The sequence below is a fragment of the Pelodiscus sinensis genome, chromosome 1, assembly GCF_052426305.1.
Source record: "Pelodiscus sinensis isolate ZL-2025 chromosome 1, ASM5242630v1, whole genome shotgun sequence".
In the NCBI taxonomy this organism is placed as follows: Eukaryota; Metazoa; Chordata; order Testudines; family Trionychidae; genus Pelodiscus; species Pelodiscus sinensis.
Window position 1 is genome coordinate 90,568,866 of NC_143052.1, and position 27,414 is coordinate 90,596,279.

At 45.0% G+C, this 27,414-nt stretch overlaps 1 protein-coding gene across 3 annotated transcripts; it reads right to left on the bottom strand.

Moving 5' to 3' along the window:
- Positions 1–814: 814 nt before the first annotated feature.
- On the bottom strand, positions 815–16,228 carry SMIM45 (small integral membrane protein 45). 3 transcript variants are annotated; one of them, XM_075935906.2, is made up of 4 exons: positions 15,845–16,228; positions 11,916–12,109; positions 9,181–9,256; positions 815–8,166 (listed from the first exon to the last, which is right to left on the bottom strand). In XM_075935906.2, the coding sequence occupies exon 4, from the start codon at positions 8,159–8,161 to the stop codon at positions 7,955–7,957; it is 207 nt and encodes a 68-aa protein (XP_075792021.1). In that variant the 5' UTR covers positions 8,162–8,166; positions 9,181–9,256; positions 11,916–12,109; positions 15,845–16,228; the 3' UTR covers positions 815–7,954. The 3 variants fall into 3 exon arrangements, with proteins under 3 accessions (XP_075792021.1, XP_075792032.1, XP_075792014.1); XM_075935899.2 differs by lacking the exon at positions 11,916–12,109 and having other exon boundaries at positions 816–8,166; XM_075935917.2 differs by lacking the exons at positions 9,181–9,256; positions 11,916–12,109.
- Between the last annotated feature and the right edge of the window lie 11,186 nt (positions 16,229–27,414).

Below are 27,414 nucleotides of genomic sequence, written 5' to 3' on the forward strand. Positions count from 1 at the left end.
TTTTCCTGGCACAACCAAATCCTGAACTTGTTTTAAGTTATAAGAGGATGCAGCATACCAAATTTGGTGGTCCTAGCTCTTACTGTTCTGGAGGAGTTCTTGAACAAACAGACTCATGAACAGACAGATGCACATTTCTAAAATATATAGATTTTAGAAAGGGAATATGAAGTGGCATCTGCCCCACACTGGCCCTTTAATGGTTAAAACACAGCCCTGGGAGAGGGCTGAGAGGGTGGAGTCTGGAGCTGAGGCAGAGACAGACAATTAGGGCCAACCTGGGGCTGCATAGATAAGGGTTCCTGGAAGGAAGGAGGACAGACACGCTCTTGCTCTAGCTGAGGAGTAGGAGGGACCTGGCTGCCAGGGAAGCTGGAAGCTTCCTGAGACAGAGCAGTCCTGGGAAGAGGCAGGCAGAGCTGGGGAGCTCTGGCCTAACCTCACTCCCAGGCTATGTCTACACTCGCGGCTTCTTGTGCCAGAAATATGCAAATGAGGCTAAGTGTGGAATATCGCCAAGCCTCATTTTCATACCTAATGAGCCGCCATTTTTGCAGAAGAGGCTCTTGCGCCAGAAGGAGCTGTCTACACTGCCCCTTCTTGTGCCAGAAAAGCCCTCTTGCACAATGCCATTACGCCAATTACTTTTCAGGAAGAACGGCATTACACAAGAGGTTTTTTCTTGCGCAAGAAGGGGCAGTGTAGACAGCTCCTTCTGGCACAAGAGCCTCTTCTGCAAAATGGTGGCTCATTAGGTATGCAAATGAGGCTCGGCAATATTCCACACTTAGCCTAATTTGCATATTTCTGGCACAAGAAGCCACGAGTGTAGACATAGTGTGTGCAGGACCTGAGACAATACCTAAGAATACTAGGGCTGTAGATAGAGCAGTGCTGGGGAGTTCTGGCCTCACCTTATTCCCAGGCTGCAGGGCCTGAGGCAAGGCTTGAGTGTACTAAGGCTGCAGGGAAACAGCCAGGATAAGCAAAGGCAGCAGGTCCATCCCCCCTTGCCAATGATGAGTGGCCATTTCAGGCTGCAGTTTGCCCCTGAGATAAGGGTCTATGATGACTAGTGGGTCACTGAGGCAAGGTGTTGTAGGGGGACTGGGGATTCCCTGGGAGGGGCGGACCCTAGAGTGCAGGGGCACTGACCTAGGATGGTACCAGCAGCCAGGAGACCAGCTGAAAGGGGGCACTCCAGGGCTGAAGAGCTAATTCCCAAAGCAACCAAGAAGAGGTGCCCTGGGGCTGACTGCCCGCTGTGACAGGGATGTGCAGAATAACTTTTGTCTGAAACTGCCTGGGGGTTATTGAGGGTGGGCAGAATGTAATTACCCAGACTGGCATTTGGCTAGAGTTTGAGTTAGTAAAGTAAGTCTTTCCATGTGAAAAGTGCCAGGAGTCCTGGAGCTTGATTCGATGGCTCCATGGAAATACAGCACTTCCAGCAGCACAAAAGCCACTAAGGCATGCTACAGCATCGATTCAGTGCTAATCGTCCACATGTGCACTTGTGTTCTCCTGGGAGGTATCTCATCCTTGTATTGACCACTCCCTGACTTACAGCACTACTGCAATTGTGACTTGTCTTGGTAGGACTGTGGGCCATTTTTAAAATGCACCCTTTTTTGTTCATCTTTTGTGTTCCATGATGTCAACCCAGAAGACAAATCAAACCAAGATAAATAGAAAAACAAACAAAAGCAAGGAAATAAAATGAGGAGATGGAAGCATGCCATGGCAATCCATTGGTATACAATCAGCTGGCCCCTTCTGAATAGGAGGACGAACAATCTAAAGAGAGGGTGAGTCAGAGGTCCCCATGGGCTGTTTTCATGACAGAATTCCAATACATGGGAAGTTTTACATACCGGAAAACAAGGAGAAAAATTGTGCACTTCTTCTAGTGTAACCAATTTCTAACTGCAATGGAGATCATTGGATTGCCCAGTATTGAATGTATGGAGTTACACTAGCACAGCACCTGCATAGGTAGGGGCTGGGATAGAATATTATCAAAATACTATTTTGAAAGTGAATAGTTTATTATGTGGATTTATTTTTTTCGTGTGTTGACACATTCTGCAGGTGGGTGGGTTACAAGCACCCTGGCAGCCCTGTAGTATGGGGTGCTTTTAAATATATTCCCAATCCATGTGTATATGCCTCTTCCTGTTCAGTTTTACCCTTGTTTGGTATTTCTGGATCCCTTTGGCTTGGCTTCTCTCTTCAAGCAACCTGCCTTGACTGACCTATGAGATAATCTAATCCACCCGTCTCTTCTGACCACTGCAGCATTATTCTTATTTCTATAGTTTCTTCTCTAGTGATTTTTCCAGTTTTGTTATAAATCTTCCAGGCACTGGGACTACTCCCCCTTCCCTTCAGAGGATCCTCCACATTTAGCTGTAATTCACTGTGAGGAAATATTTCCTGACAATCAGCAATTTTCCTCCTGCTTAATTACTCTAAGATATACTCAGAGCATGCATTACTGAAACCATTGAGATAAAGAACTGGCCTGCATTAAATGTATAAAACTACAAACATCCATACCTGATGTCTTCAGTGGGCTGTGACTGCTTGATGTTAGAGAGATTACAGCTTTCTTTTCTTTCTCCCTCAAGAATATTATTCAACTATTGCTGCCCCTGTTAATTTCCATTATACAACTGTTATAGGAAATACAGGTTGAATCTCTTTATTCTGGCATCCTCTGAACCTGACTGGTGCAGAACCAGAGAATTTGCTGAACCATGGGAGGTCAATATTATCTAGCAGCATTATCAACACTTCCACTGCTTACTGGGCACTTAGAAGACATTTAGGGTAAATTAGAGCTTAATAACAGCACAGAACACAGAGCCAGGACTGGTAGCTGCAAACAATCTTTATAGGACCGCGGGAAACTTGGACACACCCATGATAAGTGGACATCTGACTAACTAAAATCATGCCGGACCACGGATGTTGCCGGACCAGAGTACTGGACTAGAGAGGTTCAACTTATTATACATTAACAATAGTCACAATATTGTAACATCAAGGCCAAGGCTCAACTCTGAGATGCAGTTGCACAGACAAAAAAATTACATTTCCAATGACAAACAACACACCCACCAACTTAATCCTACCAGCCTAGAGGATGAAAATGAGTCATTAAATGATTTGTCCAAGGCCATTCAGGAAGTCAGAGCTGGAAATCTCCCAATTTCCTGTCCCATACTTTAGCCTCCAGTGCCTGCTCAGCTAAATGGGATTCTCAGTTATAGGCGTTCTATACTCCTGCTTCAAGCACATTGTTAGCCTCACTGGGAGATGTGCAAATGGTGAGAGGCATAGGAGATGAAGTGCTGAATTCTAACAATTCTCTCACCTGACATCACAGAAGAATGATCATGAGGGATTCAAAACACCTATTCTGAGTGATCCCTGCTCTGAGGCTCTGTGGATGAAAGTCCCCTTTGTGCATGGGGCCTGTACAAAGCCTATGAACCACTGAAGTCCCTCTGAAGGACTGTAGGGATTAAGTGGTGCATAGGCCTTTTAGAGAAGAAAAGTAAAAAACACCATCAAGATTCCTGCTAATAGACCTCTAAGGGTACATCTACATAGTAGTGTGTAGCTCGAAATAAGCTACGCAATTTGAGCTACACAAACTGCTTAGCTTATTTACAAATAGCTTATTTCAAAATGTGGTGCTGTCTACACGGCACTTATTTTGAAATACATCGCTATTCCGCTGCCCTCCTTAGTCCTCATACAACAAGGTTTATTTTGAAATAGCAGGCTTCTTGTGTAGACAGCACATAATGATATTCTGGAGTAATGGACATTATTTCAAAGTAACTCTGCTGTGTAGACGTGCCCCTCTCCAATGACTTCATATCTAGTAGCCAGTATAATCCCAGATAGAATTTAACAAACCCATATTACATTAAAAATAAACCCCAAGAATAATAAAGCACCAGAAAACACGTCACTAATACACATTTTATTACATACACTTATTATATAGACTTTTGACTCTAATGAGAATAAATTACAAAGTAACAGTGGAAAACACTTGACTGTTAGTGCTAACTTCATCAGGACCAAACAGTGCAAAACACACACTGAAAAAAACAATCTAATCAAACAGAGCTTTGGAGCTTATGTCTATTTTAGCTGTTAGGCTAAAGGTGGGTATTCACAGTACTGGGGCATCAGACAGTTGAACAGGGAGAGGTGTCAGACAAGTGAAAGATGGCAGGTACTTGCTATAACACATCTAGGCCCTCCAGCTGCCCATGAGGGATTCTTCCCTATAATATAGTCTTCAAGACCCTGTCCAGTCTTGCTTTAATAAGTCCCAAGTGACAGGGTTTTCACTATTGCCCTAGGGAGACTATTCCAAGACTTAATGGATCCCACTGTAGGGAAATATTTTCTGTTCAATTTCATTCACTTCATTTTCTTTCTGTTCAATTTCATCCAGTTAATCCAGGGCCTGGGGGATGTGGGAATAGACTATACACAGAGAATGGCACAGAACAGGAAAGAGATCCAGAGGGTTCAGAGAGAGAAATGACAGACTACTGAGTCTAGCCCCTTCTCCAGTATGATTCTGTAGCTCTGTTTCATAGTAGGATCAGTGGAGATTCATTTACGAGTCAGTTTAGGCACAAACAGATAAGGATACCCCCACACACTGAAGATATGAGTTGTTCCAGACAGTCAGGCTGCCTGTCACATCCCACACAGCATTGGCACGAGACTCAATCATTCATTTCCTGTTTTTTTTAAATGTAGCTTATGAAGATGAATTTTCTGCTGGTGAAATACAAGTGATTGTAGAGTTCATGCTGGTGACATTCCTGAAGACATTCCATCCTCCCCATCCCCACCCCTGGACAGTTTAAACATAGTCCAAGATCCCCATCACTTCCTGGCAATGTACATCTATCCAGGGTTTGGGGGCTGCCTGAATGGGAGGAGAGGTCAGTGTCTATGGTGGGTCCTTTTTTACCCTTTCCACAGGAACTGTTAGACCCCCTGACTGTAAGTAGGTGCTTGAATCAGCTCCCAGCCATTTCTGGAGGGCAGACTGGCTCTGTGGGATGACTGCTATACACACATTAACAGGGATTCTTTCATAAAAAGAAATTGGGAACACGAGACACAGAGAGAAAGATTTCCTTAGCTTGAGTCTTTTCAAAAAGTAGAACCTTGGTCTTATGGGAATATTTTAACCTGTCCCTGACATCTCTGAGCTCCTGGATCTCTAGTCCAAAGGTTTTTATTGCTTCCCCATTGTTCAACCTGGGGTCCATTTGCATTGGTGGCCTAACCACCAGATTACAACAGTCAAGGCCCAAGAGGCAGGTCTCTAAGATAACATTCAGAGACTATGGCTTTATTAATTTGAGTGACCTTTGGGCAATAGATATTGTCAATGAGATCGAGGGCTGCCATTTATTGGTATTCATACTGAGGAACACAACCATCACCAGATGCTACACTGATGCTGCACTGAGACATTTGCACCTTTATGGCTTTGATTCAGCAAGGTACTAGCACGTAGGACAACTTATGTATGGAAATTTAGGCACATGCTTCAGTATTTTCCTGACTCACAACCCATGTTATGACACCTGCCTCAAGATCACCATGTTCCAGTCTGAATGTAGGGATTCAACTGTCCTGCATCTGAGATGCCTGACAGACCTAGGAAGTCCTCTCTCTCCTCTCCCTCCCCCCCCAGTTGGGATCTTGTGTGAATGATGGTGCTTTATCTGACCTGGGCAGATGAAATGGCCAATAAAGACCAATGACATTTGCCAGATGTCGAAGACAGTTTCTGTTTGTACTAAAGCCATCACTGCTAACTTAAATGTTATTCCCCAAGCAACTTCCCCCCCCCCCATGACAAGTCACCCACTATGTTCTCCATCCTTCATTCAGTAATGGATGAAAAAGCTCTGTCAACAGTTTCCAGTGAGAATTATCACTGTCTGCAAAACCCTCATCCTAGGGAAGACATGCTGTGAGCTGATCCAGCAGCCATGATGGGGGAAAGCTTGTCTGCATGCCTGCATCTAGTGGAGCCATCAGAGAGCATGGCACTGAACTTTAGCACCATGGGCAGTCAGATGACATGGAATGTACTAAAGTGTGTACAAAACAGCAGCACTTCATGTGTGCAGATGGTATGGAATGTACAGCTATGTGCACAATAGGGCAGCAGGCATTGTATTACAATAAAATGTAGAGAAGGGTGGCCAATCGGGCAACAAAGGCTATGTAATAAGTATATAAAATATGCTGCAGGATGTATCAAAAGGTGGCCGTGGCTGGTATGGAATGCACTGACAATGGAACAGCAGTATCACATGACAGTGGTTCTGTATGGAATGTAGATACCTGGGCATCACTAGTCAAGACAAGAGTTTTGTAATATATAGTGTAAAGAAGTGAGGACAATAGGGCATGTTAGCATAGTAAATGAGAAAAAGTCAGAGGCGTGAAGGATCAGAAGAGATACAAAGTACCATGGAACAGGACTTAACACAGTTCTAAGCAGTGTGGCACAGTAGTAGCTGCTGTAGGATACCTCATGTCATTGGCTCTGAGCTGGGCCAGTGTTATTAGCTATGATTTGCACATTATTTGCCATAAAGGAAAAGGTGCTGGATTCCCACTCTCCCATGGAGTCACATTTTCTTATAGTACTTTGTTAGCAAATCAGCTCTAGGAAGAGTGGAGGAAAGTGCAAATACAGTGTATATATACACATTATATGGTCTGCAGTATACAGGCGAGATCCAGAAAGCACAGTCATTAGTAGTGCCCCATCTCTACCTGTTTGGCTCAGTGTCCCTTATCAGAGATTCACAGTGCATGGTTCTCCCGGGAGTATTTCAGTTTTCAATGATTATGACAGTCAAGAGGGAGCAGCAACAGAACTGATGCACTAAGGGATCCATTTAAAAAAGTGCCGTAGAATAGACGACCAAAGGAGTGCAAATCTATTTATAATAAAGGACCCTTGATCCCTGGGTCATGATCAGATGCAGAAGATCCAATGTCTAGTAGTGGATCTCTTGAGACCTATGCAATAAATCCAGAGTCCTGGGTCAAGGAGAGGTGCAAGAGATCCACACAGACCTCTTCAGAAGAACATTTTGTATGAATGTAGTGCTCATGAAAGTGCAGATTGACAGCCCTAGAGACTGAAGTCCTCTATCTCCCAAACAGGTATAACATGGGCATCAGTAATGCAATCTTCACTCATTTTGCCCCTCCTGTGTGTTTCACTCCTGAGCTGGGAAGATCACCTCTAAGGGAGAGTTGGGAATTCACTCTCCATGGCTCATTCAATCCTTAGCCTTTCTAATGAGATTCAAAACACTGATGCCAATTCGGGGGCATTGGTGATTTCTGTGATGTGCACAGTTGTCCACGAAGAACTGTGCTGAGCCCCACCAAAGTCACCTTACATAAGTCGTCAAAGAGGCATCCAATAACAACCCATTTCATACCCTAGCAAACTAGGCTAGATTTAAACCAGTGAACTATCAGTAAAAGGATTCATGTCCCATATCAAGTCTATGTGTGATCCTCTGGTACCCTTAAGAATTTTTTAAAAGGTAACGAATAGGTGCATGTATCCTCCTCTGGATAATGAATAACAGAGACTTTTACCTTTGATGGATCCAAAAATCCAGGTCATGGAGTGGTGCAGGAATCCTTTACCGAGTAATGACCATCTTGCTTAGGGAGACCTGAAAGCCTTGAGTTAATAGAGGTGCACAAATCTTGCCTTGGAGAAGAAAAAAAGAGGTAACTCTGATGATTAACAGAGATCTGTGTCAGCAGAGAGTGAAATGTGCATTCAGACCTATCCTTGTAAGCCCACCCAGAAAAGACCACACTTTGGCTTTTTTTCTAGAAACTCTCCACATGCAGAATACTAGACCTCAGGCACCCCAAAGGCTAGGTTATCCCGTATCATCAGTGTTTTCCGAAGATCTCGTTCCATGATCGGCCTTTGCGTCCGCCACTTGTGGGCCTCCTGCAGGCCTGGTTCAAAGTAGTATATGCAAGCTCCGAAGCCCACCAAGATGAGAATGGAGATCATCAGATACACTGGCACGAACCAATCCAAGAAGTGGGGCATGGCTTCTGGAGAAAGTGGAGGGAAGCAGATGGAGATTGATTAAGGTGAATGCCAGCACAAAACTGTTCAGACACAAGGAGACGTGGCAGAGACTATCTAACTCCATGGTGTCTAACTTGCTAGCCACTAGCCACATGTGGCTATTTGTCTGGTTGAGTGTGGCTAGTTGGCTTGAAGAATATGGCTATTTGGCTGTTTGAGGGTGGGTAGGTCACTATAGCAGTAGCCACTACAATAGCTACTGCTTCAGAACTGGTTAGACACCACAGATCTAACTAATGGGACCCAGGCCACTCCATCCTTGTTTACAGCCCTCCTGCTTCCAGTTTAGAACACAATTTTGCTCTTTTTTAAATGCAAAAATCTGCCCTTTAGTATCCTGCTTTGTCTCAGTTTGGCACTTTACTTTGTAAGATTCAGTGCCAATTATGCCACACTCTGCCCTGGTTAAGCACCTCTGATTCCTGGTTAAGCACCACTTCTTCCTCTGATTCCACTGGGACAGTTCTCTAGTCTCCCAGGGTATGTCTAGACTACATGGCTCCGTCGACGAAATAACATCAGTTATTTCAAAATAACGAAGTGCATGTCTACATAGAAAGCCATTATTTCAAAATAATTTCAAGGTTGTGGACTTCTTACTCTGACTTCTGTAACCCTCATTTCACGAGGGGTAAGGAAAGTCAAAGGAAGAATGTTCTTCCTTCAACTGCCTGCTCTATAGACAGCACCAAAAGCCAAGATAAGCTATTTCAACTGCAGCTACGCAATTGACGTATCTGAAGTTGCGTATCTTAATTTGACTTTTGCCCTGCAGTGTAGATGTGTTCTCAGAGAGCAATGGCTAGAGGGGCTGAATTGTTTTTTAAAAGAATCCCATTAATATAGTCACATTTATAAATTCTGCTTTTCATTTGACTCAGGTCTCTGATTTTTATTTACTGACTGCAATGTACCTAAACTGATGTGAAATGTTAATAGATTATCTGTTACTGTAACTAAGCCTAGAAGTTACTTACTTTGAACAGCTAATTTTTCTTATAAGACTTCACTCTTGGATTGTTTGTAATGTTCCCTTTTCAAACCAACAGAGCCCTAAGAGAGGCAAAACAACAAGCACTCAGCTTAACCAACGCTATTGGCATTAACTGTCTGCCTTGTTAGCAGCCTCAGCAGAGAGGCCAAGAGCTGAATAGGTTATGGAGACCAACATATCCCCTCACATTAGAGCTGCTACATTCATATCAGAGATGAGGCAGTTGGTGAAAGAGGGTGAGGAAGTTTGCATGGTCACAGCTTGTGCTATATCTGATCTGCACATTTACAGGGGACCCGTTCTCTAACACTATCATTCCAGAAACATTCACCATTCACAACACAAAGCATTTTACAGACAACAATAATCCATACTCAGGACCACCCATCCCCATGCAAAGCAAGGAAATATTATTCTCTTTATTTAAATAAAATGTATAGAGGTGTGATTTGGTCAAGGTCATACAGGACATCTGTGTCAGAGCCAGGGACAGGACCAGGTTTTCTGACTTTTAGTCCCCTGTTCTACCACAATCAGGGGTAGAATAAGAAGACCAACTTCTGCCATTTCCTAAGCAAGGCTGACCTCTCCTCTCACCGCCCCGCCCCCTCCAGACAACAGGAATTGCACCTGCACATGCCAGCTCTGAATGTTATGCAGGGGATTTTGGGTTCAGTTTTCATTTCTGATCATCATATGTTTTGGTGACTGAAACAAAAATCGTCAAGCATAGGACAAGAGGCTCAGAAGGCAAGACAAGCACAGAAAACATCTGCAGCGAGACATAAATCACAGTGGAGGCCTACTTAAGGTGGGATTTTTAAAAGCACTTTATGAATGGTTTATATAAGACTGTCCTCTACTCCACAGGGGAAGATTACCACAACTTTTCCTGAAGCTAAAAACAGTGTGTGTGGGGTGAGATTAAGGCAACTCACTGACGGTATGTCTACACAGCAGCGTTATTTCAGAACAACTGACATTATTCCAAAATAACAAAGACCACATCTACACAGCAAGCCATTATTTCAAAATAATGTCGAGTTGGAGGACTTCTTACTCTGACTCCTGTAACCCTCATTTCACAAGGAGTAAGAGAAGTTGAAGGAAGAGTGTTCTTCTTTCAACTTCCTGCTGTGTAGACAGTGCCAAAAGCCAAAAATAAGCTATTTCAACTTCAGCTACACAACGGACGTAGATGAAGTTGCATAGCTTAATTTGAGTTTTGCCCTGCAGTGTAGATGTGCCCTGAGTCTAAACAGCTCTAGAGGGGGACCATTCCCTGGAGTGGTTTGCATATATTGGTTTAAGCTGGGTTTCCCAGGGACTAGCAGACAAAGCGCATTTGGTATAACAGGATGGTCTTGAACTAACCCAGGGACTTCTTTCTGATCCAGCAATCAAACAGAACTTTCTGTCCATGGAGAAGAGGGAGGAGCAGTCCTCATGGAAAGGTTGGAAAGACTTTTGCTTACAAGGGCCCCTTAAGACTGATGTGTGGTATGTTCAGCATGTATTTAAATCTGTTTATTGGTTTTTATGGCTTCTCTTTACTGCGTCTATTTCAAGAATAATTATAATTGCTTGGGGCTTGTCTCTACTACACCAGGGATGCATGCTGCAGTGATAGATCCACTGGCTGTTGATTTATTGTGTCCCTTAAACACGATAAGTCGATTTCTGAGTGCTCTCCCATCGATGCTGGTACTCCACCAGGATGAGAAAAGAAACCGTCATCCACAGGAGAGCAGTCCCTGCTGACCGTACCACATGCAAGATGCAGCAACTAATATGTCAACAGCAGGGGTTAGTATAGACAGGGCCTTAGAAATAACTGTATGATAACTTAAAAAAACTTAAAAAACAACAAATGGTCCTGTAGCACCTTAGAGACTAACAAAACATATAGATAGTAACATGAACTTTCTCATGGGCACAACCCACTTCTTCAGATGAATAGAGCAAGGGATCCAGAGGTACAAATAAGTAGCAGAAAAAGAGGAGATGGGGGAGGGAAAGAAAAAAAATTGTCAATTAAAGTGTCCATGCTAAATGAGGCTAATAAAGTGGACTGTAAGTGCCTGATACTTAGCTTTTGCTGTTATTTGGGTGTAGAATATAATGGCCCATCCAAGAAACATCTTTGTTCAGTCCCTGGCTTAGTGTGTCAAATTTGCATATGAAAGCCAGTTGTGCAGTTTCTCTCTCTAGCTGGTTCCTGAAATGACTTTGTAAGAGGATGGCCTCTTTTAAATCCATTAATGAGTACCCAGGCAAGTTAAAATGTTCCCCAACAGGTTTCTGTGTGTCACCATTTTGAATACTTGATTTGTGTCCTTTAATCCTTTGTCAGAGAGACTGCCGAGTTTGGCCAATATACGTGGCAGTGGGGCATTGCTGGCACTTAGTAACTTGTTACTGCTGGCTACACACTGGAAATAACCCCCCCCCCCCAGAAACTGAGATCAATGCACAAGCATTGGCTGTCAGGCAGACAGGCTTGCTGTGGATATTACAGTGTAAGGCAGGAGCTGGGCAGCCTTAAATCTCGCAGTGGGTCAGTGGCAGTGGGACAAGGATCCCTTCCAGACAGTTGACTGCTGAAGACCTGTCTGGGCACTTCTGGAGTGGATCACAGAGCAGAGAATACAAGTGCAGGTTCCCTGAAACTGTGACAGTTGCATCAAAGAGAGAGTCGGATTATTCTATAGGCTTTACCAGTACACTAAGGGCTGCTTATGTCTCTGTCCTCCTCCTCAGGTCTTTCCAGAATTGGTCAAGGGTAGAGAGCAGAGGTGAAAGCGGGTGTGTCCCAGTGCACAGCTCTGGCAAGAGCTGGCTGAACTGCAGCAAAAGCCAGCAGAGAGCTATTCAGAGAGCTGGCAGGGACCCGGGTTGTAATAGGACAATACCTGTAAGAAATTTTAAGTTACTTCCACCACTGGAAGACTGGGAGATTTGTCATATTAACTTTCATTGCTATTACTGCCCATCTATCTCTGTCCCATCCCTACATCCAAACCATGTGGGATACATTCTCCTCTCATCCCGGTCCATAATATTCTTACATTTGTGGATTATCTCTACTTTCTTATGTTTGTCTCAAGGGCAAAGCAGACGTATGTCATGCCCTATGATACTACGTTGTAGTGAATGTACCCAAAAGCAATATATCACTGGGATTCAAGACACCACATGGTACATTTATCTTGTTCTCACACGTTTCAGAAGGGTAACCGTGATAATCTGTTTCAGCAAAAACAAGGAGGAGTTGTGTGGCCCCTTAAAGATTTACAAATGTATTTGGGCACAAGCCTTTGTAGGCTGTAACCTGCTTTGTCGGGTGCATGAAATGGAAACATCAGTTAGGCAGGAAAATATATATATATATATATATATACACACACACACACACACATTAAGACAGGAGTGGGCCACATCTATCCTGACTGAATTGACCTTATTAGCATTAGTCCTCCACATAGTAATGCAACACTCCTATCTATGGATATGGATATGTACCTATCAAACTGACATTTCCACTTCGTACATATGACAAAGTGGCCTCCGGCCCACGAAAGCTTATGCTCAAATAAATTTGTCAGTCTTTAAAGTGCCGCAAGAGTCTTTTTGTTTTATCTTGTTCTGTGTACCAAATCCAGAAAGTTAGCTGATAAAGGGAATGGGAATCACTCGGTGCTGTTCCACCATTTCCTTTTAAATCTTTCCCTAGATGTAATCAGTGATCTTATGCATGAAGGGCAGTATACTTAAAAGCAGATGGTGTATTGTGCTTCTGGGAATCTCATCAAAGAGTTTCTGAAAATCCCTTCAGGATATTCCAAAATTGCTCATTCAGCTGGATCTGACTGCCACTCATTCAGGAATACCCTTAATTAAAATTATTATACAGCATAAAATTAAGAAATTCAAATAACTTCTTAATGATGAGTGTGTTGCAAGAAAATGAAATTTGAAGGGTGTAAGTAGTAAGAAGGGAGTGAAAGTACTAAGGATGACCCAGGAATATGGTAAAGAGCAAAAGGATATTTCTGAGCCAAGGGGAATTTAAGATGGAGATCAATCAATAAGGACCTCCACATTATTAAATTACAGCATAATTCCCCAAGTGAACTGATGAAACTCCTGTCACTGAGCTGTTATTCAACACTGGACAATGCCCTGGAAAATGGGCTCCATGGAACAATTCTGCATAAGCCATGGTGGCAGAATGGACAGGATGTGACCTGACAGATTGCTTCTATCTGTGAGTTCTATGACATGTTAAGTGTTTTAGCTGATTTGATGCCATATTGATGGATTTCATACAATTCTTGTTGAATTTTTACACTGGAGCAATCAACCAAATCAAATTTGCATAAAAAAGGGTGTGTAAGACTGCTTTTCCTCTGCCCAACCTGTCAGCTGACTTCCCTCACCTAGCAAGATCCCCCTCCCCTCCTGATAGTGCAAAGCAAGTTAGCAGGAAGTGTAAGAGTGAAGATGACATTCATTTCTACCCTATAAATCATGTTTTCTATCACCTCAGATTCACAGGACTAGATATCAAACCACCAGAGATTCTCACTCACATGCACAGGACAGGGATAAACTAAAAATTGCCAGATCTGAGGCTGGGAAGGAATCTCCCTTCCCCAATTTTACTGATAAACATTGTGGAAGTGTATCCATTTTCTAGAGCCTGAGGAGCGAGATCAGGAGGGTTTATCCCACATTCTCAGGGATGTATTTGTGGATTTCAGTCCTGCCTTTCTTCTTCAGTCATGTTCCTACAACTCAAAATTTCGGCAATTTCCCTGCTATCCCCATCTCCTTCTCAAGTCCTTGAGCATTTTCCTCCCTTTCTCTCACTTGATTCCTGGGTCCCCTCTCATCATGTGCTCTATCCTCCTGACTGAGCCTCACAAAGCTCCTCTTAATCAGGCCCCTCTTAATCAGGGCATCCTCATAATCTGGAATTAAATAGGCAGTCTCTATATCTGCTTCATTTCTGGACATCTTCCATGAGTAACTAAAACACACTCATGCATACATTGAGATAACTGTAGTTTTCTGTGGGTAGATGGGAAATTTACATGTAAAAATAGAATGTTGTTCACTCTCAGGGTATGTCTGATCCACTTCCCTTACTCCTCATGGAAGCAGGATTACCAGCATCGACCAGAGTGCCCCCTCTCAGTTCAAATTAGTGTGTGTTCACTAGACCCGCAAATTTGAACCCTGGAAGATCCATAGCGGTAGCTTTGATCTTCTCTGTAGTGCACACGTACCCTCAGACTTGCAATGAAGAGTGGCAGAGAGATCAGTGGTGGGATAAAGAATCAGTCAAGAAACATAAATCAGACTGGCACTTGAAATATGGGAGAAGATCATTTAATTTAGATGTCTGTTTATTCATTCTTTACCAGTAGTATCTACTTCTTCAAAGGCTAGTTATGTCAATGAAATTCCCATATTACCCATGTGCAACAAAGGCCCTGCTTTTTTCACCTTGGCACTTATTGAATTATCTGAGTCAGGGCGGGGATAAAAGCTGCCAAGACCAGTTTCCAGATGTCAGAGGAAATGCCATGATAAAACCATGGATAATATAATAGCTGCTTGAGAACTGACACCAATGGGCAGAGGAAATGATGGAAGAGAGCGGGGAAATGAATATGTAACTATTGCTAAGCTTCCAAGAGTAATGGGGGAAGGCTGACTACATGACTGACTTCCCTGCCACATCTCTTCCACTTTCAAAACCTGAAAGTGAAGTTATAGTCCTAAAAGTGACAGTAAAAATGACTCTATTTATATTTCCCTTGTGACCTGCAGATCTCATCTATCATCAACTCACCAGTCAACAGATTATTTTTCTATCTGCTTCCAATTCAAACTCCACCCTGGCTTTGCCAGTCCTTCTACTCCCTCTGCCTGGTCATCCCCAAAAGGATTTTGCAATCAGATCCTGGCTGGAGATGCAGTGGCAGATACTTGAGGCAGATTAGAACCCAGCTCCCTCTCCCACAGCAATACGCTGGCTCTGCAGCCAGTTCTTTTTGTCAATGAAATGAGCAGCTTTGACTGGAAGATCCCAAGAGCAGCTATTCACACTAGAGAAGGTCCGATTTACACAGTGGGTCTTTCTGCTGATCTTCAGCAGCACACTTGAACCCTTCTGTGCTAATCTTTTCAGGGTTTGTTTGTTGGGTCTTAAATTCATGACTTTTTAAAGATGGAAAAAAGTCATCTCCGTTTTCATTTGCTCTTATTTCAGGCAACTAAGTCCAAGGAGACCCCCCCTCCTTTGAAAACCCGTGATGCACCCTGCACTCGAGCCCCTGCAGCAGCTTTTCTTCAGCTTGCTCATTTGTGCTGCTGCACCCCAGGCTGGCTGGAGGGGTTGTGAAAACCCCTATGATGGCAAAGGGGCCTTCCAGGCATTTGAGCACCGGTCATTTTTGACTGAGCAAAGCCCACTTGGGCAGGAGGCGGGGAGCAGAGAACAGGAGGGAGCTTGCAAGGGTCCCAGACCCAAGTCCTCCTCTCGGGGGCTGCTGGAGACGCCCGGACTCGGGGGCTCCAGCCACGCGTGGGGCAGGGCGGGCCAGGGGGCGCTTAGGGATCCGGGACGCGCCACTCACCGGGCTCCACGAGCGAGGCTGGCGCGTGGGCTTCGGGCAGTGCACGGACGATCCTTTGGCCCTCGAGATTCCCCCGCGCGCGACGCAGCTGCGCGTGTCAGGATCACAGGGAGAGAGGGAGCGGCAGGAGCAGAGCGCAGCGCGTGACAACGACGCGCGACGCACCCCCCCCCCCCCCCTCCGCTCCCTCCCTCCTCAGCCCATCAACCTGCGAGGCACCCTACCGGCCGCGGCTCCACCCCCCGCAGGAGCGGGGCCGAACCTTCCCCGACCAATCGAAATGCCGCAAAGGCCTTTATCTGCTGTTGCCGCGGCAACTAGACTGGGAGCGCGGCGGCGCACGTGGTACAGAGAGCGAGCGAGGATGCGCTGCTGGCCGGGGGCTGTCGCGCGGTGCGGGGACCCAAGAGGGACTGTCCGGGCTCCGGCTGGCGCGTCACAGGGGGCTGGGCTGCGTGTGGGGGAGGGTGCGGCAGCGCTGGGGCGAGCTGGCCAGGGGAGCATTGGGCCGGGCTGGCTGCTGGGGTGAACGGGCGGGACTGGGGAGCGCCTGCCACCGCCCCTCGTGGGCGTAGGAGGGCTCGTAGCTAAGAGAACAGTGATAGAGATGTAGCCGTGTTAGTCTGGGGTAGCTGAAACAAAATACAGGACTATGTAGCACTTTAAAGACTAACAAGATGGTTTATTAGATGATGAGCTTTCGTGGGACAGACCCACTTCCTCATTTGATCTGAGGAAGTGGGTCTGGCCCACGAAAGCTCATCATCTAATAAACCATCTTGTTAGTCTTTAAAGTGCTACATAGTCCTGTATTTTGTCGTAGCTAAGAGGGTTGGGTTGGGCGGGGAGACTTGTCATAGGAACCGAGGGAGGATTTTGACCGCTGGGATTGAGCTTGGAGTAGCCCTCAGCATGCAGGGAGCCCACTTCAGCCCTTCCCTTTACCTCACTGAGTAAAGCCAGCAGAAAAGACCCTGGGAGGTTATTTTATGCAAATAACTCGTTTTTAGCAATTAAAACAAAAACACTTGTTAGCAGAAAACTTGTTCTGAGAGCGCTTTAGTTTAAGAAACTCATTTTTAGTAAAAATGTTTTCAAAATCACTAAAACTGACTTGACTTTGCTAATAACCCGGTCTTAGTTTCCAATCGTTCTGTGAAAAATCAGGGGAAAGTATTAAGCAGAATTTAAAATGTCCATACAAATTTCTTTTGTTCAAAAAGCTACTTTACATAACATCTTTTGCCAAAAAAAATCAAGCGGCCTTAAGCAAAGGCCTTCCAGTCTACCCTACAAACTATTATGGGATCTACAAACTCATTGCTACCACCTGCCAGTAAAAGGTGAACTATGATGGGTCTCTCCTTTAAATCATTGGCTGTTGGGGGGCCCTATTTTGAGTCAGGGGTTGCTGACACACAGAAAAGTCCAGGGCTGGCTTTAAGAAGTGTGGAGCTTGATTCATGGGGGCAGCGGCCACGCATGCGCCATGTGCCCGGGGTAATGCTGCACGCCTGGGCCCAAGGCGCCAAAAGGGTTCAGGCCGGCCCTGCCTGCACCCCAACCTACTGCCCCACCTGGTGAAAGTGAGGAAGGATGGGGGAGGGAGGGAGGGTGAAGCGAGCAGGGGGTTGGGCCTCAGAGAAGGGGTACAAAGGAGGCTGGGCAAGGGTATTTGGGTTTGAGATAGATCTTGGATTGCGCTTAAATTTAAAAAGTGATCTCATGCTTAAAAAGGCTGGAGACCACTGAAGTAGAGTACAGGCAGTCCCAAGGTTAGGTACAAGATAGGGACTGTAGGTTTGTTCTTAAGTTGAATTTGTACGTAAGTCAGAACTGGCATCCAGATTCAGCCGCTGCTGAAACTGACCAGCAGCTGACTACAGGAAGCCCGAGGCAGAGTTTCTCTGCCCCGGGCTTCCTGGAATCAGCCGCTGATCAGTTTCAACAGCGGCTGAATCTGGACACCTGGGACAGAGCAGCTGGGGCGCTGCCGGGTAGGTCCCCGCAGCGCCACACCTCGGCGCTGCGGGGACCAACCCGGCAGCACCCCAGCTGCTCTAGCCCAGGTGTCCCCAAGTCAGCTGCTGCTGAAACTGATCAGCGGCTGATTCCAGGAAGCCCGGGGCAGAGAAACTCTGCCTCGGGCTTCCTGTAGTCAGCCGCTGGTCAGTTTCAGCAGCGGCTGACTTGGGGATGCCTGGGACAGAGCAGCTGGGGTGCTGCTGGGTTGGTCCAGTAGCGCCGTTCCTCGGCGCTACTGAACCAACCTAGCAGCACCCCAGCTGCTCTGCCCCAGGCATCCTGATTCAGCCGCTGCTGAAACTGACCAGCCGCTGCTGAAACTGACCAGCAGCGGCTGAATCAGGACGCCTGGGGCAGAGCAGCTGGGGTGCTGCCGGGTTGGTCCAGTAGCACCGAGGAGCGGCGCTGCGGGACCAACCCGGCAGCACCCCAGCTGCTCTACCACAGGCGTTGGCGAGAAAAGCCTGGTCTGCTGGGGGGGAGAAGCGCACTAGCTGCCCCCCCCCCAGCAGACCAGGGAGACACGGGCGGCGGGACCACCGAGACGCGCTGCGGTCCTGCCGCCCGCATCCACCGCGGCTTTGCTTTGCGTCTCCCTGGTCTGCTGGGGTGCCTCCCCCAGCAGACCAGGGAGACGCGGAGCAGCTTTTCTCGCTGCGGAGGACGCAGGTGGCGGGACCGCAGCGCGTCTGGGCGGTCCTGCCGCCCGCATCCTCCGCGGCTTTGCTCCGCGTCTCCCTGGTCTGCTGGGGGGCCCACAGGCGTCGGCGAGAAAAGCCTGATCTGCTGGGGGGGGGGCGCACTAGCTGCGCCCTCCCCCAGCAGACCAGGGAGACGCGGAGCAAAGCCACAGAGGACGCGGGACCGCGGCGCGTCTGGGCGGTCCCGCGTCCTCCGCGGCTTTGCTCCACGTCTCGCTGGTCTGCTGGGGGCCCCCCCCAGCAGACCAGGGAGACGCGGAACAGCTTTACTCGCCCTGGAGGACACGGGCGGCGGGACCGCGGCGCGTCTGGGTGGTCCTGCCACCCGCGTCCTCCGGGATGAGAAAAGCCCAGTTCGTAAGTACGGATCTGACATAAGTCGGATCCACGTAACCCGGGGACTGCCTGTATCAGTAAATTAGGGGCCTTGGTGGCTGCGTTGTATCATCAAAGGTGCAGCAGGAACAGAGTGCTGAAAGGGAAAAAATCCAGTTCAGGACAGGAGGGATAGGAAAGACAAAAGATTGTAGGAACAACAGGGATAGCATAAAAGAGAGAGTACCTTTAAAAAGGAAAGACAGTAATATAAGGTCAAAAGAGGACAAGGAAGAACAGTGCGTGTAAATGAGGAAAATAACTAGAGCGTATCAGAGGGATAGCCGTGTTAGTCTGAATCTGCAAGAACAACAAGAAGTACTGTGGCACCTTATAGACTAACAGATTTATTGGAGCATAAGCTTTTGTGGGCAAAGACCCACTTTGTCAGATGAATGCACTAGAGGGTATAATCTATGAAATTATTAGAAACTTCATTAGAAAACTGACAAATAAAGCAAGAGTGAAATGTGATGGAAATAAACTGTAATAAAATAAAGTAATTAAACAAACAAGAATAAAGAGGAAGAGAGCAGTATGGAAAATAAAAAGGACTGTTTAATATAGCCATCCAAACAACTTAAGATATACAAAGTGAAGTGACAAGAATGCTATAGAGAAACCGTACAAGACCAAAGATCTGCAAATCAAAAAGGAGTGAAGGGATAATTGTTTACTCATGTAGCCAAAATATTGTGTCAAGAAATACATGCATTTATTTACCCTGAAACACAAAATAGTAAACAAAAATTGCACAAGAGGATTGCTAACAAAAACTTTTCCTCTAAACTCAACAGAGGCTGGAAACTGAAGAGGGATCATATAATAATGGCATTGTACTATGTTGTAGGAAATTGTACTTTCTAATTAAAAATTCTGTTATTTCATAAATGTAAATTGTTAGCTATATAGTGAGTGTAATAGTAAATATACAGTAAATAGCAATTTTCAGTAGATTATAGTGTAAATCTAGTAGGAGTTCCTGCTAAAACAACTAATTCTGATTTACCTGTGATTATTCCCTACTTAACTGATTTCTGCTTGACCCCAATTGATTGAGAGAAAACATAATCTGGCCTCTAAATTGCTTCTGCCTCTCTTGATTGCTTTGATTCTGAACATTCCTCCCTTGGTTTCATTCTAAATGAGTTGAATTTATTTGGCCTAAAATACTTCAGATTCCCAGGAGTAGGGGAACAATGTTGAGATATGAACTTTCCATAATACTGTAATTCAGCAAACTAAAGAGTTAATGAATTCAGATTGTTTATGTATGGCTTGCAATAAAGTCCACGTTAAGAGGCTGAGCTCCTGTTGGCTAGAGTTAGGAATGTTGAAAAGTTATATGTTTTAGTAGCTAATATTGTACCCTGCACCAATATTTAACTGAGCTGGAGTCAGAGCTGTGTTGAGAGATATTAGAACTGCTTGAAATGCTATCTGATTTCTTTCACACTTGCTGATTTTGCCTATGTTTAACAAAAGTTAACAGAAATTCTAAGTAGTTGCTTGTGATTTTCTGTTATATAACAGGGAATTCAGTTAGGATGAAAGTCTTTCCTATTTGTTCCAAGAAGATTGGCTGCATAAGAGAATACAGTGTCTTTCCAGAAAGAACTATTGAAACATTTGATAGGGCAGTTAAGGCCCTTAACTAATTAAAAAAAGTTTTAATACTTAGTTGACCATTGGATCATTCTCTCCTCACTAATCAAATTATAGAGGAAATAAATAAAAAATGGCATATGTTGACCATATTAGAAAGAAAAACAAATGGATTGACTGAAGGGCACCACAAAAGCTGGATGAAACAAAAATTGGATTGACATTTTGAAGGGATATTATGGTCCCAGAGCAACTTTTAATGTGGAGAATTACAAAGCACGCTTGAGAAAACAGCTAGAAGGGGGAAACATGCCCCAAGTCCCTGACAGAGATAAAGAAAGTGGCAGGAACATATCACTTTGAGCTGTTCCTAGGTGGAGCACTGCATGGCAGCTCTTTTGTCAGTTTTAGTGGCTCTAAACTAAGAGTGCTTGTTCCAACAAGTAACCAACACAATTTTACACTAACCTTTGCTGTGGAGACATGATGGCTACGTCTACACTGGCCCCTTTTCCGGAAGGGGCATGTAAATTTCATGAGTCGTAGTAGGGAAATGCGCGGGGGATTTAAATACCCCCCGCGGCATTTAAATAAAAATGTCCGCCGCTTTTTTCCGGCTTTTAAAAAAGCCGGAAAAGAGCGTCTACACTGGCCCCGATCCTCCGGAAAAAGTGCCCTTTTCCGGAGGATCTTATTCCTACTTCAAAGTATTTACCCTTCAAAGTAGGAATAAGATCCTCCGGAAAAGGGCACTTTTTCCGGAGGATCGGGGCCAGTGTAGACGCTCTTTTCCGGCTTTTTTAAAAGCCGGAAAAAAGCGGCGGACATTTTTATTTAAATGCCGCGGGGGATATTTAAATCCCCCGCGCATTTCCCTACTACGACTCATGAAATTTACATGCCCCTTCCGGAAAAGGGGCCAGTGTAGACGTAGCCGATATGTTTTCATGTGACTAAACAAAGTGCACATCTATTGGCAGTAAGCAGTTCAAAACCCATTTACTGTTAAGCAAACAATAATCATAGAAAATAAATTAGAACATTTCCAAGGGATGTGTTTGTAAGCTCAAGAGTACTGCATGTTTCCTTAAAAGACTAGACTCTTGGAACTGCAGATCACTAGGACATATTGGTAAGAATCTGCTGAGGATACTATGCAGCTTATGAGAACTAGTATGGAAAAGACACCACCAGACACTGATGTACTGCATACTATTGGACAGTATAGAAATGCTTTAACTCATTATTATGTGTTAATGCATTGGTGAATGACCATGAAACAAAAAAAGAATGCCAAGACTGTAGTTTCTTTGATTTCCAGAAAAAACTATGGGCCTGATATAAAACTGTTACTCCAGTTTTGTACTGATGTAAGTCCACTGATTTCAGTGTAAAACAAGAGTTAGACAGTAATGAATCAGGCTCTACATATTCATAAATCATTCGGTACCATGCCTTGAAATGTGTAGAGGACTATTATACCAATTTACAAAGGCGGTCCATATCCTTTCCCCCATTTTACAATGGGGGAATCCAAGGCACAGAGAAATGAAAGACCAAGGTCTCACAGTAGGCAGCAGTGTGCATGTAAAACTTATATAAAAGAAAGATTTGAGGTTTGGAATTGGTTACATCAAGATAAAAGTAAGCTACTCATCAAGGTAAACAGTACAGGTCAGATTCTCAGCTGTCTAACCTCTGCTGGGCACAGCAGAAGTAAAGCTATCAAGGAACTTTTTAAAGCTCTCCAATTTGCTGCCCAGCCAGACTTTGGCTTGGGGGTTTCTTTAATGTACACTAGCTGTCTATGGCCCCAAGGGACAACTCAAAGATTGCTGGAGATCATAATGCTATGTGTTTTGGGGACAGGAGCATAGAAGCCACATTGGACTCACACTCCATTTCCACTTGATGTGCCAAGAATCTGGCCCTATAATTTTTACTCATGGTTTTAACAAAGGAGTCAGTTCTGCATTACTGGCATACATCTGGTTAACACTCCTTTGCCTCGTTGGTCTAAGGTAAATGAAATACGCAGTCTGTGTCTAGACTGGCATTCAAAAAGTTTTTCCGTTAAAAGTATTTGCGCAAGAGAGCGTCTACACTGGCACGGATGCTTTTGCGCAAAGCACATCTTTTGCGCAAAAGCATCTGTGTCAGTGTAGACGCTCTCTTGCGCAAGAAAGTTCCGATGGCCATTTTAGCCCTCAGGCTTTCTTGCGCAAGGAATTAACTTGCTGTCTACACTGGCCCTCTTGCGCACGGATACTTGCACAAGAGGGCTTATCCCTGAGTGGGAGCATCAGAGTATTTGCGCAAGAAGCACTGATTTTGTACAGTACAAAGTCAGTGTTCTTGTGCAAATACTCGCAGCCAGTGTAGACAGGCAGCAAGATAAAATCTTGCCAGTCTAGAAGCAGCCCCAGTGTTCATAAGAGAGGTAAGTGGAAAACATGTTGATGGCCATAGGCTGGGTTTGATAAAGATGTACTTACGTCATGCTAAAATGATACCTGTCTTACGTTGAAAAACACGAAGAAAATGTGGTTAACCAAGATGTCCTATAACCTGTTCAATTTTCAGAATGAGTAGCATTTATTGTGCATCTTCATAAACAGGATGGCACTATCTGCATTTGCAGAGCTAAGGTAACAAGCCATGTGAACTAATATCCTGTTGCTGAAGTCCAAGATCAGTTAGCAGAGGGACAAAGGTTTGCAAAATTAGATGAGCTTTAAATTTACAAGCAGGTGGAGCTCTAGTAACAGTCACAAAAAATACTTGTCCTTCAATACCAATAGTTTCAGCATAATTGATTTCCCTATGGATTGGTTAGCCTTCTGTAAATATCAGCGTATCACAAATCAAATATGCCAGTGTTTAAGTGGAGTGATCTTGGATGCTCCTAGAGTTTTAAACAAGGAAACTAATTAGAGAAATCTGAACTGTTGAACACAAATTCATCCTTCTCCTTGACAGCTTTCCTCTTGTTAGTGAGCTGATATTCCTAGCAGAACTGATTCATTGCATTGCCTCTTGTGCCATCATTTACACTTGTGCTGTGAATGTCAAATGCTACCATACTGATTTGGGTGAATTTAACATTTCCTTGACCCCACTATAAATATTACAGCAGGTATTGGGACTAATTCTCCACTGCTTTACACCTCTTCATATCGATGGAAATAGGTTCACTATGAAATTATTGTTCTGAGGCAGCATTCCTCCTTCACTCAAAAAATATCGTAAAATAAATTTGCTTTTGTTTGAATACTTTGTTCCATTCATAACTGTTATTCAAGAGTTTAATTTACCCTTCTTCCAGTGCCCCAGATTGTGTAGCACATGTTCAATAAGAAGATACAAAGCAGCCACAGGATTAAAGAAGAATACCACTTCTGTGAACTATTTGGCAGTCATAGCAGAGAAACATGGAGCACTTCAGAACTGCCCTGAATTAATGAGTGCTAAGGAGGGTGAACCTCCTCAATTAAAATGTGGGGATTTGGCAGAGAAATGTGCAAACAAGGAGAATGGAGAATGAATTCCTCTTACCTCATGAGAAGATAGGGTTGAGATCTCAGTACAAGGATCTGAAGGGACTTAATAAAAATGGAGATTGGATGGGAAGCCTAGCTGTTATCAGATTACTCCTCTCTTTACACAAGTATAGGAAGGGCTCTCATCTATACAGAACAATGTGTTGAAGTGCCCATGCAGATGGTGCCACTGTATTCAGATGCCATGGTAATGAACAGAGTAAAAATGCCTAGTATGGATAGTTAGATAACTGTGGAAGCAAGATAAAGTGGAATCAAATGGTTAATCTAAACTGAATTTCTTGAAGACTGAGATGCACGTGTTACATTAGGGATGTTTGAAACTTAGGTGCTGGAACTAGGGATACAGGATGTGCTGAAGCACCTCCAGGCTCCCAGTTTAGCACCAAGGGTTCCTGCTGCTGGCCTCTTCCCCCACACAGGATTCTCGGCTGCTGCCAGTCCCACATGCTGTGGTTCTAGTTAGAGTCCAGTGTGCCAGGTGGGCAGCAGATCCCCAGCAATCAAGAACCCTTTGCTTTCTTCTCAGCCTCAGCTGGTAGGGGGCTCAGCATCACCACTTTTAAAAATGTTCCCGCGCCACTGATTTGAAATGCCTGCAGTGACAAGTGGGATGGAGCCAGTGAGCATGTCTTATACTGTGCAATGACCTCATCCCTAGCTACAGCTTTCTCTCCTTCAGCCCAGAGAGCAGGGGAGGGGAAGAGTGGGCTGAGGGGAGGCGGATGGAAGAGAATCATCTATCTTATTGACTTGGTGCTGCCTCTTTTACCACATTTTCATTTCTTCAGCAAATAAAAGAACCTTTGTCATCTCACTCCACCCCCAAATAGCAGCCTCTAGTTATTTAATGCTTCTGTCTGCCTCAAACCTTTGGAACATGCCAGTCTTGGACTTGCCCTCCCAGCTGAATCTGACAGGAACCATACATATCCTCTGTTCTCTTCTGCTTCACCTGCAATTTGCCTAATGTTAACAATGAGCTGAGCTGTCTGCTTTTGTCAGGATCAAACCAGGCATCCAAGCCATATGATGTCAGACTATATTATCACAGCCACCCTGCTTCTCTTATGAGCACTCAGCAGAGGACATGGAGAGGTATGGCCTGCAGCCCTGTCCACACTGTCTTCTTTAGTCCATGACATTGTTCTTTAGCCTTCTTAGCCTTTCTCTGTCCCCCAGACATACACACATATTCCCTATTATGAGATGTTATAGTTAAAGCTAGGCAATGACGCAATCCCAGCAAGAACAAAACTGCTAACTTTATACACGATTCAAGCTACCTCTGCATGGAGCTAGTGCACCAGACTTGCATGCAGTGCAGTCAAGCAACGATAGCTACAGCAAGACAGATTGCAGTTATATACCTTGAAATCAAAGAAGGGTGGCAGTGTCTCCAAGGGTGTTCAACTGTCAGGTGCCTCTTCCTATTATAATCTCATTTTATATTTTCAAAGTGTTAAGTAAACTAACCGATACAGTGATACTGTAGGCAAAAGAACATGACACCCAGGTAGTAAGTAAATAGGAGTACTCCAGGGGAAATCCAGCAGTTTTAGGAGACAGGTAGGGACCATAACCCATTTTACTGATGGAAAACTGAGGCACAGAGAGGTTAAGTGACCTACTGAAAGTCACAAAGGGAATCAATGTAAGAGTGCAGATTACAGCTAATGAGTTTCTGTCTCAGTTCTCTGATCAGTCTATTCCTCTTTATTGGTGCTGGCAAACAACTAGGATCATTTGTCTCTGGGTCAGTATCAGTCAATGCCTAAGCACTGCACTGAGACTTTGTCCTACAGGTATCAAGGAAGGGGACTGGAAAACATTAATTTTCCATCTCATTTATTAAGTAGTGTTGTTGTATGCCATTAAACATCTTTTGTATTTCATCCCAAAGGCAGCTTGAATTTTGATAGTGATAAAATGACAGTTTACAGATAGCAGTGGTGTATTGGGACAGTTTTGGAAGGCATGCAAAAACTCATGTTTAGGCAATCCAAAATAATATCCTCCATGTAGCATGACCTCACATACAGTCACATACAAGCTGAGGTCACACTGCATGGATGTCATTTTGTTCTACAAATGGGGACTTGACAGAGTCATTTTGAGTGCTCACTTGGACAACATACAGCTGCTCAGGCATGTAGACAGGCAAGCCTTCTATATACAGCACACCACTGGTGTGTAACTCCTTCCCCTTCTTGCCTAAGACCGTTTTTTTAAACTCTTATTTTCCTCTGTGAGCATTAGTCTGTGTTTGTTTCCTCTTCTGAAAATATAGATGATACTCATCCATCTATCCACCCCATTAGTTAGTTAATATCTGTGTAGTGTTATAAACACCAGACATCTCTATTAAAGTGTGCTGTAGTACATGTATAGAAAACATCTATTATAGACCTGCAAAGTATTATTTATTATTATGAACATCCAAACTGAGTTACCACTATGTATGACTAATGCCATGGTATCCTAATGAAAGGTTAATTCAGAGATGAACTAATCGCCATAAGGCTGCATCAGACCAGTCAGATCATTTTATTTGGCCCATGACAGCCCTACTTGGGACAGGCAACCCAGTGACATCAGGTCTCAGAAAGTCACAGGGCACTGCAAAGTGAAAGCCTCACCTGCACAGATGCATGCATCCCTTGCTGCTGTGGCAAGAGCCAAGAAGCTGCAGTGGAGAGCCAGGTCAGAACCATGGGACAGGAACCACTGCTGCGGGGTGAGTTTACTTTCCAGCCTCCGAGTGGAAGGGTGGACTTGCTACTAATTTATGCAGCCTGGGCAAAGTGGAATGTGTGTATGTGTGTGTGTGGGGGGGGTGGTCTGAGTCTCCTTAAGGGGGGGATGGGAACCAGACTCCCCCAGTTAGCCCTTCTTGGCTGCCTCTGGGCCAGGGATTCTGGGACTGTGGCGGTGCCAGCTGGAAGACTCAGCAGGGATTTGAAGGGAGGGGGAGGCTGCTGCTGCAGTAGCTGCAGCCCGGAGCCCTGGGCCATTTTAAAACACAGGGCAGCTGATGGGGGGCTGGGCAAGCACAAGCCCAGGCTCGTACCTGGCCGAGGTTAAAGTGCTGCTCGCTGCCCCATCACCCGCCAGGCCACTGGCCTCGCGCTCTCATCGCCCTGACAGCGCTGGGCAGGTGCTGACAAGCCCCGACGAGAAGAGCCCGCGCTGGCTCCAGGGCGGGGTCACGCGCTTTGCCTCACGCGCGTCTGGACTCAGGCAGGGGCACGAGCAGCCCCGCGGCACGTCAGAGCGCAACGCAGCACGCGGGGATGGGGAAAGA